The 16,824-nt window shown below is 41.9% G+C and overlaps 3 protein-coding genes across 7 annotated transcripts in view; 1 reads left to right on the plus strand and 2 right to left on the minus strand.

Moving 5' to 3' along the window:
- Positions 1–118: 118 nt before the first annotated feature.
- tma16 (translation machinery associated 16 homolog) lies at positions 119–3,234 on the minus strand. The gene is made up of 7 exons (XM_031756974.2): positions 3,147–3,234; positions 2,958–3,061; positions 2,634–2,671; positions 2,450–2,534; positions 1,182–1,330; positions 1,052–1,094; positions 119–848 (listed from the first exon to the last, which is right to left on the minus strand). The coding sequence occupies exons 1-7, from the start codon at positions 3,147–3,149 to the stop codon at positions 653–655; spliced, it is 618 nt and encodes a 205-aa protein (XP_031612834.1). The 5' UTR covers positions 3,150–3,234; the 3' UTR covers positions 119–652.
- Positions 3,235–3,858: 624 nt separating this feature from the next.
- Positions 3,859–16,824, plus strand: part of tmem154 (transmembrane protein 154) — a 30,010-nt gene continuing 17,044 nt past the window's right edge. For 2 of the 5 annotated variants that reach the window (XM_039613775.1, XM_031756968.2), the window contains exon 1: positions 4,737–5,083. The gene's annotated coding sequence lies outside the window, so the exon portion shown is untranslated. Of the gene's footprint in view, positions 4,025–4,411; positions 4,612–4,733; positions 5,084–16,824 lie in introns of those variants that run through there. The other 3 variants (XM_039613777.1, XM_039613776.1, XM_039613778.1) reach the window with 3 other exon arrangements.
- LOC120440690 (transcription factor 7-like 1-B) lies at positions 13,938–15,978 on the minus strand. Its single transcript, XM_039613780.1, has 6 exons — positions 15,681–15,978; positions 15,159–15,247; positions 14,914–15,070; positions 14,647–14,754; positions 14,493–14,535; positions 13,938–14,396 (listed from the first exon to the last, which is right to left on the minus strand). Exons 1-4 carry the CDS (start codon positions 15,807–15,809, stop codon positions 14,752–14,754), a joined length of 378 nt encoding a protein of 125 aa, XP_039469714.1. The 5' UTR covers positions 15,810–15,978; the 3' UTR covers positions 13,938–14,396; positions 14,493–14,535; positions 14,647–14,751.

Here is a 16,824-nt window from a genome sequence, read left to right on the forward strand (position 1 = left end):
ATAAGTAGAGAAACAGATTGTAAACTGAACCTTTATCTCAGTCTGAGATCTAAAAACGTAATAGTCTGAAAGTTATCGTCAGATTATTTGTTAAAATAGAAAGTCTACAGTAGCCCAGTCGTTTGCAGCTTCGGAGGTCCTGAGCTGGACAACCTTTATTTATATGTCGATGTAACTAGAGCTTTCATGGTTTCCACCTATTCATGTTTTTACATTAGATTATGAGCATTTCTCTTGATTCGAACCGACACAAAGTCGGCCTACTCAAAGCGACTGTTACTCACACGTCCAATTTTATAGTCTCGATTTGGTTTCTCACCTCACAGATAATACAGTTTCCTCTGTGTCTTAAACCCACCGCAACAGCTTTTTTCTAAATAAAAAGGAGCATCCTGGTTACATGAAACACATATTTGTTTGTGCAATAAATGATGAAGGTAGTAACCTCTGAAAGGCTGGCGTGAAGTCACTGAGAAACTTTTAGCAGGAGTTCAGACTAAAAAAAAATAAATAAAAAAATGTGACTTTGCTATTTGAGGCTGTAGCACCATCTCGTGGACGGTCCAAGAATAGCAGCAGCATCTTCTCACACATCACATTAAGCGTGCTGAAAGGAAGTCTTAATACTCCAGCAGCTCCAACATAAAGAGTCTCAGTGGGAGTCTGAAATCTCATCCATTTGCTCACAGTCCAAATCGCTTCCATCTTCCTCATTATCATCATCATCATCCTCTTGATCCTGCTCGCCCTCGTGTTTCTCTTCCCCTTCCTTCTTTGACTCTAAACTTTTGTTCGAGACCTTGCGCAGTTTAATATTCGGAAGTTTCTTCAGGTCCCCAGTCCACTCTCTGCAAAATTTTAAAATGCAACAACACTAATGACCAGTCTTCAAAATCGAATCATTTCAAGTTCAGACTTAAGAGTCCATATATACACTTTTATCAGCTGATCAGTCAATCTGTGAAATGATGGAAGCTGAATAACTATAACATCTTTTCAAACAAAGAGAAACAAGAGGTTGAGTTTAGCTCATTAAAGCTTGTCCACTCACCTAAAGGTCTTCAGATGTTTTCCATTGATGATGTCCGGGATTTCTGAAACACCGCAGCGGAGGATCAGACAGCTTTACAGCCAGAGGTGTCTATAAATTACTCGTTGGTTTTTTAAAAACCAAGACTCACCGAAACCGACGCCCTCAAACTGTGCCCGCTCTCGCTCGATGGTCTGTTTGATTACGGCCTCTCTGGCGCCATGGAGACGACCCTGCCGACCTTTGATCCCATTCATGAGTTCAATCTGCTCAAGTTCAGAGTCAAATCTGTGGAGGTATCTGAAGACAGAAAACATACTACTGTTCATACACTTTGTTGCTTCATTTTATTTTAGATTCATGTACAAGTATTTCATGAGTTTAAAATACTTTCATTGGGGGAAAAAATGTAATTTATGCATAAAGTCAATGTTTACAGCGTTTAACCTTCTTCTTCATGAGTTCTGCAGTTCTTTGTGTCGTGCAGGATATCAGTGTCCAGGCAAAATCCTGATTGATTGTGATCCATTCCTGGTTCATCAGTGCTCCAAGCTCATCACAGTTTCTGGGGTTCTGCTTGTTCACCTGTTTTTTTTTTAAGGAGTGTAACTAGATTCTTGGTGGCATTAGGATCTAGGTAGTTAATTTGATGATCTTCAAGCCGCTTAGTTACCATTTTTTCCTTGGGACACGGTGCTCCTTTTGCTGGAAAATGCAAAGATTGTCACCAAACTGTTCTGGGAGCGATAAAAGAAGCTGGTCTTTTAAGATGTTTTTATTGGCAACAAACTGATCGACTTGGGAACACAATGAGGATTTTCCCCTGACATGGATATCCAGCACACCATAGAGAACTGCAGAAGTTATGAAGAAGAGTCAGTGCTGTAAATTACTTGCTTAAACTGTTATTTGTGTGACCACAAAAGAATCTGAAACTCATAAAACACACATATGATTGAGCTGTATCTTAGTTTCACATAAAAAGGAATAAATTCAAATGAAAACCGGAGGAGCAAAATGCACAAAGCACAAAATTAATACCACGGCTCAAACTTTTGGTTGTGATTGTTCAAGGTAATGGTTTCTGTTTATAGTCGGAGTGGAACCGACCAATCATGGTAGAGGGGGGTTGGGTTCATGCAGGCTGGAGAATAAAACGAGGGCTCTATTTGCCCAAATGAAATCATCACCTGCTGTCTGATGACGATGTAGTGTTTTGTAAACAATGGCCAGCTGATGGATGATGAAGTCTTAGCCCTGAAAACATGAACTGCTCTCACCAGAGACTCGGGCAGCTCACAGACTGGCTGATGGGCTCACAGTTTAATGCATGTATGGTCTCTCTCTCTTTTTGTTTGTGCACTTCCAAATGAAAAATAATGTACTGCAAAATCAAAATGAGCATAAGCCCAGCCAAACCTCTCAATGATGTCGCAGGCATCTTTTTTTGTGTAAGTCGCCTTAGCTGGATCCAGCTCACTCTGAAACCACAAGAGCTTCTCACCTGTGATTGGACATACAAGAAAAAAAGGAAAGAAAACATCAATAAACACCTTTTTCTTTTTTGCTCTTGCAATAACATGAACAAAAAGCTTGCTCTCACCAATGTTGCTCAGACGACTAGCTTTCTCAGTCTTCTGCCTGCAGCATCAGAAAGAAACCAGTTAAACCTCCTTTAAATCACCACGCAGACGCTGTTTACGTCACACAAGAGGTTAAAGAAAACTGCCAAGGCAGGATGAAGTGTCTCAATCAGCCTAAGTTACATTTAATAACATGTCCCTGGAGCCACGCTCGTGTTTGCATCTGCAGACTCGCAGCGCTGAGGCGGAGACATGGCAAGAGTTTAACATAATGCTCAAATGTGAGGCTAACAACATGCTATTGATTCGTTAAGGTGAGCTGATCTTTGCGGCCATACACAAACCTCTCTTTCCTCCTAAGTCTGCACTCCTCTCGGGCCATATAAGCTGCCTTCCGGCTGTACGGATGAACCACTTTCTCCGCAGGTTTTCCTCTCTGAGTCTTCGGCTAAAAAACACGACGAGCTCCGATCATTTAGAGGCCTTTTATTAACACTATACAAACAGAAAAACCCACAGTTCAACATACTCACCATTTTAACTGTGGAAACACGTGTGCTGCAGGGTCTGTTGACAGCTGGACCGGAAGTGGAAGTGGTCCGTCTTCAAATTAAATCCGGACGTCGTGCGGGGAAACTAGAGAGATTCCTCCAACTTAATGAGATACTACTACTACTACTACTAATTATTAATAATACAATTTTAAAAAGCGATCAAAAATAAATTAAGAAAAAAAAGATGTTTTTACTTTTCATGTTTTCTAAAATTAAAGAAATGTAAACACTGAAACAGACTCCACAACAAATATGGATACATTACAAATTGTGTAGCTAAATTATTTAAGACTGAAAGGCCTGTCAATGACACCAAATTTAAAAAAAAAAAAAAAAGACAAAGTAATCACTCCATGAATGAAAATAAAATGATAAAGGGAAGGTGCTTTATTCTCCTTATTTTTTTTTTTAAGTAAAATGCAGACGTTTGGATCTGCTTTACCCCGATACTGATGTTGCGTTTATTGTTGAGAAAACAAGTGTACCGTGATTTGATCTGTATCTGTGTTTGGCAAGCTTTAGGTTTTACTCATTGACTCAGGAATAAGTATCTAACGTGTAACTGGAGAGAAGAGGAAATGATAATATCAACATTCATGTCCACACGGGTGCTGAATGACTGCAGCGGCATTAGTGGGACCAGTTGAGACCAGTCGGACTCCCCCTGCACTGCAGGCTTCATTGAAGAGATTGGATATGAGGAGAAGAGCGAGCCTCCGTCTGCCTGAAATGCGCTCATTTTGAAGCTACAGGCAGGCCCATACGTTTTTGGACAGTTATACCTTTCGTCTGTGTTTGTTTTTGTAATTTTGCATCTGCATTCGTGGATTTTAATAGAATAGAAAAATATGGTCGATGTAAGTTTTATCACACCATTTATTTATCACAGCATTTATGAAATGTGAGTAAGCAGACTAACCATGTATGAATACCTCTGTCTCCCAAGCCTAGTCACAGTTAATAAGGTGGGATGCCTTTCTGCCACAGTCTTTTTCCTCTGTCAGTAGTGACAGGAGAATTCATTTACTTATGTAAAATAATAATATACTAAGATAATACTCCATTACAAGTAAGACAGTGTAATTAGACTAGAAGACCACCTGGTGGTACTTGCTGAGCATTTGCGAAAGCTTGAGCCTGACTTGGGTTAATGAGCTCTCAATTATAGACAACTCTCTCCACACAAGTACAAATTGCTGCACAGATCTCCTGTGGGAGAAGTGTAGCAAAAGTCAGGCGTAAAGAAACAGCCAATTGAAAAGCTGTGCGATGTGTAACTGATGACTTGTGTGTAAATTCAGTGATTTGAGCAAGACGTCAAGACTTTTCAACCAATAATATCTCCTACGCTTACAGATTTATTACACACACACAGATGTGATTAAACAGTCTCTTGAAAGCCTTCTGAGCAGATTCATGCCAGCTGATTGGAAACTTTGGAGAGGTGAGAGTGGTTTGCTGTCATGGTCTGGGTGAGTTAGTGTTTTTCCGTAGTGCCTGGTGATCCTCGTCTGGGTCATCATCACTCCTCCCAGGGCTTCCAGCTGGAGCTGATTAGACCGGCAGTACTTAAGACCAGCACTTACAACTAACACTTGTCAGAATGTCTGCTAACCTATGTTAGTTTGTAGCTACTTGCATCCTGTGTTAATCATAGTGCCTGTTACGTACCGTCTCTTGTCTTCTCTGTCAGTTTATGGACATACTCTCTCCATCTTTCCATAACTCCTCCAACCTGGATGCTGGTCACTTCTGCCCCATCAAAGCCGGTAATATCTCACTGAATGATATCCATCCACACCTGCCCCCCCCGGCTTCACTGCTTGGAACCTCAGGATCAGTCCTCACTGGACCCACCACGACCACAACCACTACAGCCTAGACCTTCCCCTCAAGCTCACTCCACCTGCAAATAGGTAAGACTTTAGACATCTCACCTGGACTTTGCTCGCGCTTCTCAGAACCACTGTGACTCTCTTTTCGCTCTGTTTCAGTGCCCTAGTCAGCCGACTCTTGAGCCACAGTTTCTCTGCCAAGCCCGTTTTCTCATTGCTGGCTGCTGAGCACTGACATTAGTGGCAGTACAATCTTATTGTATTTACAGATGAGCTTACGGTAGAAATTGGTAAAGCCAAGGGAACACTGGAAATGTTTTCTGGTAGCTGGTTCAGGGCAAGTCCATAACTCCATGGACTCTGGCTGGGGTCTGTCCTAATTTGATCATTTGACGACACAGCCAAGGGACAAGACAGAGTGAAGATGAAAATTTAAACTTCTTAATTTTCACATACAACTTGTTCTCCAGTAAGTGCTGGAAAACCTGACGAATGACAGACTGACTCTCAGAGAGGTTCCTGGAAAAGATCCAGATCTGTTCAAGAAAGATAAGCACAAACATTTCAGAAAGTCTCAGATGATGTCATTGTTGGTGCGTCAGAGTGGCATTACTAAGTATTCAAAATGAACAAGTTGGGTTTTGAATGTTGTTTTCTATTCATCTCCTTGACTGATATGAACAAGATTACAAGTATTGCAAAAAAACCAGTCTCCCTGCAAAATTTCAATTGCAGAGAAAAATAGATGTAATGGGTATTTATTTTTGACAGTAATGTTGTTCAAACCTTGAAATGTCAATGCAACAGCAAAGGGACTTGTCGGTTGTTGTTGTTGCTGTGTTTTGGGTTTTTTTTTCGCCTGTCCCGTTAGGTTTTTTTAGCCGTTAGAATTGATGTCTGAAAGCCAACAAAGATACCCAACAGATTTACTTTGCCAAGTGGATAATCACGGCCGTGCGGTTTTGGTCCATTTGATCGAACTTTATTGTTATTATTTATTTTATTTTATTTTCAGTTGTTACGGACGGGATCGACATGGCTGGGGGATAGGCAGTGGCGGTCCTAGCCTGTTTGGTGCCCTGGGCGAACACTCCCTCAGCCTCCCCCGACACACACACACACACACACACACACACACACACACACACACACACGCACACACACAAAACATATTAAGGATTGTACATTAACATAAAACTGTTGTCGGAACCATACTGAATTTCACCAGAGAAACACACACACACACACACACACACACACACACACACACACACACACACACACACATGAAGAGAGAGTATGCATAGTATGCAAACGGCTACTGGACAGCCATCATAATTCATCATACAATGAGAACAGGACAAATCAACAATTGACAATGACTAATTAATATTAAAATCTGTAACATAATGTATTGTTTGGAGTTTAGTCTGTTACTGTTACTATTTTTACCATTTCTTCTTGGAGCAACTGTAACCCACATTATTTCCTTAGGGATTAATAAAGTATTCTGATTCTGATTGTTTCAGGATGACCTGCCATGATCCAATGACACATCTGCATACCTGTATATTTTGCTCGTTTCTCCTCCTCCTCTTTTCTCTTTTTTCTAAACTGAGGACCTGATGGCTTTGAACTTTTCTTGTCCATCTTGGTTTTAATTTTGCACTCCAGTATGAACACCCATCCCCCAACCTGAGAATCAATAACCTAATAGACCTACACCTTATTTCACAGATTCGCTTTGTCTAGGGTTTGTTTCTGGGATTTCGCACAACCCAGGATTCAAGTCATGAATACATAATGGACTTGGATTGACAACATTATGAATGAAATGTGCTCTATTTGGAAGCAGCATGTCTCCCTCCCCTTTCGACGGGTTGTGTGTGAGACTTTAAATCATCAAATTGTAAATTATAAATTTTAAATTGTTATTGATCCCTTTACCCCTAATCCTAAAGTGTATATTTGATTTCTTACTCTACTTATATTTGTTGTTTGCTTACTTGCACGGTTGTAACTGGAGCCTCGTCGTCTCGTCTCTCGATATACTGGACTGTATGTAGCGGAGATGACAATAAAGTTTACTTTGACTTCAGCAGCATGCAGCGCTTCGAGGGCTCTCGCGCTCACTTTTGCGTGATAAATTTCGAAAAAACATCGGTGCAAATTATAAGTCTGTATCATGATGTCTGGTGTTCTCGTGTTTGTTGGTTTGTTTTTATTTTGCGAGTTGGTTATTAGATGCTGCTCCAGCCAGCCAGAGAATCCCCCGCCGCCCCGCCCTCTCCTCCCTGTGCCGCAAGCAGCAGGCGCACCTCACAAACGGAGGGCGCCCTTACTCCCAGCAAATGGGCGATAGAAAACCGATCGGTGCCTATGACATTCCCAAAATGCGCATGATGTCGGGGCAGCATGAGTACGAGCAAATTTATTATGTTTTTTCCGATGCCCGTGATGTCGCCCCCCCACCACTATGCCGCCCCGGGCAACCGCCCGTGTCGCCCGTATCAAAAACCGCTACTGGGGATAGGACAGGGAGAAAGAAAGATGAAGGGGGACCGTGAGAAAGGACACTTAAAAAGAAAAAAAATCTCCCGGATCACCTGTTGAGAGAGAGAAAAAAGAGAAAACAAGCAAAAAAGAGAGCAACATAATAAACACAGCACCATCACATTAATCTAGCTAACAGTAAATGCTAAATATAGAGTGCTGTTGTGCAGCACGCAGGACCGACAGTGCACAATGTGCTTTGAGGTTTTCAGCCAAGAAAGGTGTAGTTTGTGTCTGTGAACACCTGTGTGGATCAGCGCGCTTGTATTCAAAAGGTTTCTCCACGTAATGATCTGCTGGAGGGTGTGCGGAGCCATAGCCCCGTCCCCCAGGGCATGAAGCAGGAATGGAGGAGATCCAGGCCCCAGACATCAAGAGACCCCAGAGTGCAAGAGCCCAAGGAGGTGCATCCGTGCCATCCTCCTGGGAAGAGCTGAGGAGAGCCCCAGATGAGGGGCCACCCAGCAGCCACAGAGCAGAAGTCAGAGGGGGCTGCAGTGGTGTACCCGCGGGCTCTGCTGGCAGCCAGCTGTGCCAGAGTAAACCGAGCCACAGGCCCAGAGGCTGGAGGCCTGAGGGCCCCCCCTACCCTGGAAGAGGCCCTACCGAGCCACAGGTGGCAGGCCCCACCATGCAGCCACTGGGGGTGAGCTGGTACAAACCTGAGCGCCCAGCCCCGGACACCAAGAACCACCAACAAGTTTCTTCTCTGTGAAGAAAAACCTGACCCCGAGTGGAGGAGAGGATGGATGGGTTATCCCAGTTGCAAGGGGTTTCATGTATTTCTCCATGGTGTCAAATTCGGGTTTTGTTAAACAATAGAGACTGCTAGTTGGGAGAGGAATGCCAGGAAGAAGAGTAATGGCACAATCGTATGGTCCGTGTGGCGGGAGCAAGGGAGCTAGATCTTTGTGGAATACCTTTGCTAAATCATAATAAACCTGGGAAACAGAGGTCAGATCAGGCGGTTTAGAAGATGCAGAGGAGTGAACAGATTCACTGGCAGGTGTGACCGACTTTAAATAGTCACAGCAATGGTTGCTTGAACCAGAAGAAGAGCTTTTGTTCCACGTGAGGATTGTGTTTGCTAAATCAAGGGTGTCCTAATACCAGGGGCTTCAAAGAGATGCATCTTAATATGTTTGGAGTGGTTGGCTGATAATGAGAGCTACCGCTTCTGTACGATGGGTGATATCTGGAATGTAGACACTAATGTGGATAAGTGAAGTGTTTCTGGGAGCTCCTCCAAAGGAATATTGAGCTTGATGGCTTTGGTTTGAGCCCCAAAATGTGTTTGTCTTTGGAATCTGAGTGCTCGAAGTGAATGGGAAACTGTCTGAGAGGTGAATTTAGTGCTGAGCAGAAGTCTATGTAGGGATGCTTGATTAATTTTGCCTGCCGTTATCCCTACTATGACTGCTGGATGTTGGTTAACCGCAAAGAACAGGTATCAATAAAATGTCCTTTTGTGCGACAATAGAAACTCTCACCAGCTGTGATCCCTTCCTCTCTCTCATGGAGAGATACAGATTTTTCTCCCTGCCTGCTTCCTTAGCCAGTCAGCAACTGTTACCTTGACAAAAGGTGATGAGTTTATGTGATGCTGTGTCACAAGTTCAAGCCTTTGTTAATTCAATTCAATTCAATTCAATTCAATTTTATTTATATAGCGCCAAATCACAACAAAAGTCGCCTCAAGGCGCTTTATATTGTACAGTAGATAGCACAATAATAAATACAGAGAAAAGCCCAACAATCATATGACCCCTATGAGCAAGCACTTTGGCGACAGTGGGAAGGAAAACTCCCTTTTAACAGGAAGAAACCTCCGGCAGAACCAGGCTCAGGGAGGCGGCCATCTGCTGCGACGGGTTGGGGTGAAGAAGAAAAACAGGATAAAGACATGCTGTGGAAGAGAGACAGGGATTAATAACAGATATGATTCGATGCAGAGGGTCTATTAACACATAGTGAGTGAGAAAGGTGAGTGGAAGGAAAAACTCAATGCATCATGGGAATCCCGGCAGCCTACGTCTATTGCAGCATAACTAAGAGAGGATTCAGGGTCACCTGGTCCAGCCCTAACTATATGCTTTAGCAAAAGGAAAGTTTTAAGCCTAATCTTGAAAGTAGAGATAGTGTCTGTCTCCCGAATCCAAACTGGAAGCTGGTTCCACAGAAGAGGGCCTGAAAACTGAAGGCTCTGCCTCCCATTCTACTTTTAAATACTCTAGGAACAACAAGTAGGCCTGCAGAGCGAGAGCGAAGTGCTCTAATGGGGTGATATGGTACTACAAGGTCATTAAGATAAGATGGGGCCTGATTATTTAAGACTTTGTATGTGAGGAGCAGGATTTTGAATTCAATTCTGGATTTAACAGGAAGCCAATGAAGGAAGCCAAAACAGGAGAAATATGCTCTCTCTTTCTAGTCCCTGTCAGTACCCTTGCTGCAGCATTTTGGATCAGCTGAAGGCTTTTCAGTGAGTTTTAGGACATCCTGATAATAGTGAATTACAGTAGTCCAGCCTGGAAGTAATAAATGCATGAACTAGTTTTTCAGCATCACTCTGAGACAGGATATTTCTAATTTTAGAGATGTTGCGCAAATGGAAGAAAGCAGTCTTACATATTTGTTTAATATGTGCATTGAAGGACATGTCCTGGTCAAAAATGACTCAAGGTTCCTCACAGTGTTACTGGAGGCCGAGGTAATGCCATCCAGAGTAAGAATCTGCTTAGATACCATAGTTCTAAGATTTTCAGGGCCGAGTACAATAACCTCAGTTTTATCTGAATTAAGAAGCAGAAAGTTAGCGGCCATCCAGGTCTTTATGTCTTTAAGACATTCCTGCAGTTTCACTAATTGGTGTGTGTTACCTGGCTTCATGGATAGATAGAGCTGCGTGTCATCTGCATAGCAGTGAAAATTTATGCTATGTCTTCTAATGATGCTGCCTAAGGAAGCATGTATAATGTAAATAGAATTGGTCCTAGCACTGAACCCTGTGGAACACCATATTTAACCTTAGTGTGTGAAGAGGACTCTCCATTTACTTGAACAAATTGGAGTCTATTAGATAGATATGATACAAACCACTGCAGTGCAGTACCTGTAATACCTACAGCATGTTCTAATCGCTCTAATAGGATATTATGGTCAACAGTATCAAACGCAGCACTGAGGTCTAGCAGGACAAGCACAGAGATGAGTCCACTGTCAGAGGCCATAAGAAGATCATTTGTAACCTTCACTAAAGCTGTTTCTGTGCTGTGATGAGCTCTGAAGCCTGACTGAAACTCTTCAAATAAGCCATTCCTCTGCAGATGATCTGTCAGCTGTTTGACAACTACTCTTTCAAGGATTTTTGATATGAAAGGAAGGTTGGAGATTGGCCTATAATTAGCTAAGACAGCTGGGTCTAGAGATGGCTTTTTAAGTAAAGGTTTAACTACAGCCAGCTTGAAGGCCTGTGGTACATAGCCGATTATTAGAGATAGGTTGATCATATTTAAGATCGAAGAATTAATTAATGGCAGGACTTCTTTGAGCAGTTTTGTAGGAATGGGGTCTAAAAGACACGTTGATGGTTTGGAGGAATTAATTATTGAAGTTAATTCAGAAAAATCAATTGGAGAAAAAGAGTCTAACTTAACACCGATGGTACTAAGAGTAGCTGTAGATAATATTACATCTGTGGGATGATTATTGGTAATTTTTTCTCTAATGATAAAAATTTTATTAGTGAAGAAGTTCATGAAGTCATTACTAGTTAACGTTAAAGGGATTGTTGGCTCAGTAGAGCTCTGACTTTTTGTCAGCCTGGCTACAGTGCTGAAGAGAAACCTGGGGTTGTTCTTATTTTCTTCAATCAGTGACGAATAGTAAGATGTTCTGGCTTTGCGGAGGGCTTTCTTATAAAGCAGCAAACTATTTCTCCAGGCTAAATGATGATCCTCTAAATTTGTGACACGCCATTTCCTCTCCAGCTTACGAGTTATCTGCTTTAGGCTACGTGTTTGAGAATTATACCACGGAGTCAGGTACTTGGATTTGAGGCTTTAGTTTTCACAGGAGCTACAGTATCCAGAGTCGTGCGTGGTGAGGAGGTAAAATTATTAACAAGATAATCGACCTCTGTTGGAGTAGCGTTCAGATAGCTGCTCTGCTCTATGTTGGTACAGGGCATTGAAGATGATAACAGTGGGTGGATTATATTCTTAAACTTAGTTACAGCACTTTCAGAAAGACATCTACTTTGATAAAGTCTACTCTCCACTGCTGTGTAATCAATTATTGTAAATGTAAATGTTATCAGGAAATGATCAGACAGCAGAGGGTTTTCAGGAAACACTGTTAAATGTCCAGTTTCTATGCCATACGTTAAAACAAGATCTAGAGTGTGATTAAAGTGGTGGGTGGGTTCTTTTACATTTTGAGAGAAGCCAATTGAGTCTAATAACAGATTAAATGCGATGTTGAGGCTGTCATTTTTAGCATCTACATGGATGTTAAAATCACCCACAATAATTATTTTATCTGAGCTGAGCACTAAATCAGATAAAAAGTCTGAGAAATCAGAGAGAAACTCTGTGTAAGGCCCAGGTGGACGATAGATGATGATAGAACACACTAATCACACTAATCACTTTTTTCAGGAAGGCTATCTTTAACTATGCCCCAATTCAGGGGCTACTACCTTCGGAGGCTGCAATTGAAGGCCGATTATGTCACAGCCAGGCGCTGAAGGCTGTCCCAATTTGAAGGCTGCTCCAAATGCGTCCTTCATTTCCCCGAATTTGAAGGATAGGTCGGATGTATCCTTTGCGACCCAACCTATCCCAGAATTCATAGTGCAGGTTTTTTAGTTTTCTTCTTCATCTTCTTTTGTGTCTTGTTTCCATGTTTGTCTCTCTCGCTCCCTCTCTATCCCTCCGTGTCTTGTGCCACTAATTCTTGGTGATATGTAACAATATGTAATTTACAGTGAGGCAGACCAAGACAAGTATAGTCAAACAAGAGGCATTAAATCACCATATAGCTCTCAGGACATGACAATCACTCATATGTTAAGCCTTCTCTCCTCACAATCATTCCCAACAGCCTGGCAGTCTTATATCCTCTCAGCTGTCACAGGCTAAACCATTATTCCACTAACAGGAGAGTTCTCAAATCCTAACCTTCCACCACATTATACAATACTTCAATAAATAAATATATATGGACATACATGTTCATATTATTAAATATTTCACTATTTCCTTACACCATACCATTATTATCAAAACACAAAAAATCCCAAGCACAGAGATTCCCCACACTCCCTTAACCCATGGCCTCTCCTGGAACCTTTAAATGGTGCCTGAACCCACGGGAGACGTTTGCCTAAACCCTGGAGAAGATACAGGAAAGACAGGTGAATAATCACATCTCATAGTCCCTTCTTTGCACCACCTTTATTTTTAGATTTTTCACACATTTACCCTCAGCTCTCCTCAATGGTTAACCTTATTTGCTCTCAGTAACAACCTTCACAGACAACCACCACACTTCTTAATGAGGAGCAGCTGTGCAGGACCTGGAACCAAAAGACTACCTAAAATAGACAAATATTCAATAAATAATTAAACTCTTCTGTGCAAATGTTCTTCATGTGCAAACTGCCATATTGCTACAGCGAAAAATTAAACTTCAAATCTGAGCAAGCACCTAGCACGCTGCCACGGTAATGTGAAATTCACATAGAAAGCCCCGGCGGATCCCCTCCCACTGACATGACTGCTGTGGCACCGGGCAAACCTCCGACAGCCACACTTCGGCTAAACAGATTAAAATAGATTTAAGAGCGAAAGGACTTGGTGCCGCTGAATCTTTGATTTTATTTATTTTTTGCTGTGTTTTACTTGCATCAATGTGAAAGCGTGAAACGCAAAACAGTTTATTTTATATGCTGGAATATGCAGAAAATGGGCTTAAATGTTAAACAAAAATCTTCCAATCAGACAATGTTGCATGGAATTTAATTTTTGCTTGACGCAATGTGCATAAAGTTACAAGATTAATGAAACCAGTTTTAAAAAGAGATTTTTTTTCATTGTGGATTATGCAGGAAAAATAGAACTGGGCTGAAAGGTCTATTGCTTTATAATGTAGTGAGGTTGTGTATCATGTTTTTAAAAAGTAACTAAGTAATAAAGTAACCAATTACATTTGAAAATAAGTAATCAGTAAAGTAAGAGGATTACTTTCTTGGAGAAGTAATTAGTAACTAATTACTATTTTCAAGTAACTTGACAAACACTCCTTATGAATTTTGTTGTTTTATTGTTTTGATCTTTAGGTGATACATTTATTTAAAAAGTTCAATAAAAGTCAATCTGGCTGACGTCCACAGTAGTGAGGTCTGCATAGCTTTGGGACGTAGCTGTTGTCTGAGTGAGTGCAGCGCTTTCCTGGTTTAGCTGAGGACCAGTGGAGGCGTCTGACTGAGTTGAGATCAGATCACTCTGGAAGATGGGACGGTGATCAAGCACTGACCACATGTCAGTGTCGCTGTAAAGGATGGGCTCTGTTCGGGGTTGAAACAGTCTTGCTTGGGAGGCAAATGATGTCGATGGAGTGGAATCCACAGGAAAAGCAGGGCTGGTGATACTTAGTTTAGTACCAGCGCAGAGGTCTGTAGGAACATCCACATGTGAGGAGGAGAGGACCTGATTTGGCAGCTGCAGACACGCTGCCTGCTGGTGAGGCAGGCTAGCAACACCTGGCTGTGTCTGTGGCTGCTGAGCTGGCGTGATGTAAGCCTTCTTGACCTGCTGATCTTCCTGGTCAGATGCAGACACTGCAACACAAACAAAACACAATGAGTCTTCTTTTTTTAAACAAATGTTTCTTTCACATGAAGGAAACGCCGTGATTCCCAGAAATAGTCTCTCACCGGTGGTACAGCTCCGATTTCTGACTCTCTTCCTCTTTTGGCCCTAAAAACAAACACATTAGAATTTTCACGAGCTGATACAAACTCTCTGATGTGAATGTTTCATTGAGTGCAGTCACAGGCACATGTATGAATGTTGGCACTTTGGACATACGTAGTTGTCTTTAGTGGACCACTGTGGATGCTTTTTTGTGTGGCGCCATCTTTCTGTCGCCGCCTGATCAAAATATTTTGCCTGCTCATCTTTTGAGAGCAACTTTCACTGTGGACAGAAGACCACAGGAACACACTGTCAGCATATATAAATCCACAGCTACACTGTTACTACACATTACCACAGGACAGCTGGTACACATGCATAAACACGAGCACAAAACATGAATAGATCCATAAATGTATGTAGAGTTAGTTACACACTTACTCTCGCTCCCACAACTGCATTAACAGCTGCACTCCCACTCATGTTCAATTCAGCCACCACCTTTGGCCTCTGCTCTTTCAGATAGAGCATGAAGGCATTTGGTGGCTTCTTAATATAAGGGCGTCCGTCATCCTGATGGGACTGACGCGTTCGTTTTCTACAGGGATAAAACACAGAGTAAGAGCACATGTCAACACTGTGAGAAACCTGCAGGGCAGTGAGAAAAAGCAGCACAGCAAACTTACCTTGGAGTGGACCTGGTGGGTGGAGGAGCAAGAACAGTGCCTGGTGGTGCTTTGGGGATCAAATTTACAGGCCACTGATACAGTAGCTTCTGTGGAGGGAGGGAGAAGGTTAAAACCCCACGATACTGACACTTAGTCCAGCACTTCAGAGGCTAATAATGACGAGCGCCACAGAAACATGTACCTGTGGACAAATTCAAACTTTGGTAATTTAATCTTCACCATATTCAGAGAAGATTGCATGAACAACACAAAGTAAAGTGATCAGTGGGAGGAGAACATGTGCATAAAACTACATTTATACATAGCTTCACTTTGCTCTCCTCAGTTATTTTTGGAATTATGATTACAGGCAGTGATTAAGTTTACTGATCAGCAAAGCTTCACGCCACAGTTATACAAAGGTAAAATACAAGGAAGGTGGCAGCAGAAAAACAGTTTTTCTTTCATCTGACCTGAAGTCTCTGACAGTTTTAAGCACCTTTATCAGTAAACAACTGTCACCACCTCTGGCTGTCTCACCTGGCTATCAGTTCCTGGCTGAGTGAGGAGGTGAGCTCCCACCGGGGTAATGGGAGTGACCATCAATGGAGCTTGCTCCTGAAATACTGATGGAGCTGATCCCAGGAAAAATCTTCCAGTTTGATTCATTGCTGCTGGCTGAGGGGGGGGGGGGCGGATGGTCCAGCAGGAACGGAAGGAGGAGGTGGAAGGTTGGGTGTTTGCCCCAAAAGTTCCTGAAATGCATCCTCTAAATTGGACGGCAACCCTTCCGACTCAATGCTTTCAAAAAAATGTTCTATTTCTTCCTCAAAGTGCATTTTTGTGACAACGGGCTTAGAGCAGGGCGATATGGCCAAAAATATTTATCACGATATATATTTGAAAATTTGCGATAACGATATAACTGACGATATAATTGATGCAAGACAAAATATAACTCCACAACTTTACTAGCGCAAAAAACCCCATCCATTTATTTTCACTTAAACAGGCAGCTGTTTTTTTTTTCTTGGTTTTTTTTTTTATATGCATCAAAGCTATATAAAAATTTAACAGTGCAAATGCAAATTTCTTGCTGAAAGTTTAACCAAAAGGCATTTCCAGTAGAAATGGGCTGACATATCCTGAGCATAACCATGTATAATATCCACCGAAGTTAAAAAGAGGTGCTTTGCAACATTAAACTGCAGTGTGCCAAATAAAAAAGTCAAATATGTATTTTTCTGACCATAAGGTGCACGGGATTATAAAGCAGATTAAGCGAAACAAAGCAGTCAGATAAATCAAACTTTATTCAACTCATTCTTCTTGCTTTCTCCACTTCTGTACCATTGGTTCATTAATGCTGTATTCTATCAAAGCTGCTCTATTCCCATGTTGTTGCAATATATTAATGACTAACTTCATATTGTGGATGGATTATCTCAGTTGTTCTCCTGACTGAAGTTTGGTCCGTTTACCGCATCCTGCCATGCGATTGCATTCGTCCCTAACCACCAGGAACCCTCATGTTAACTTTTATCGAGTGGAAAAGTGTTAGCGTTCATCCTCTAGCTTCACTGTTTATGTTATGCTAACATAGCTGTGTTGCTAGCGATCACGTAGCACATCATTATATACCAGCTAGCCCAACTTCAGTAACCCTACAAACATCACTGCTGTT

This window comes from Oreochromis aureus, linkage group 6 (genome assembly GCF_013358895.1).
Source record: "Oreochromis aureus strain Israel breed Guangdong linkage group 6, ZZ_aureus, whole genome shotgun sequence".
Classification (NCBI taxonomy): domain Eukaryota; kingdom Metazoa; phylum Chordata; class Actinopteri; order Cichliformes; family Cichlidae; genus Oreochromis; species Oreochromis aureus.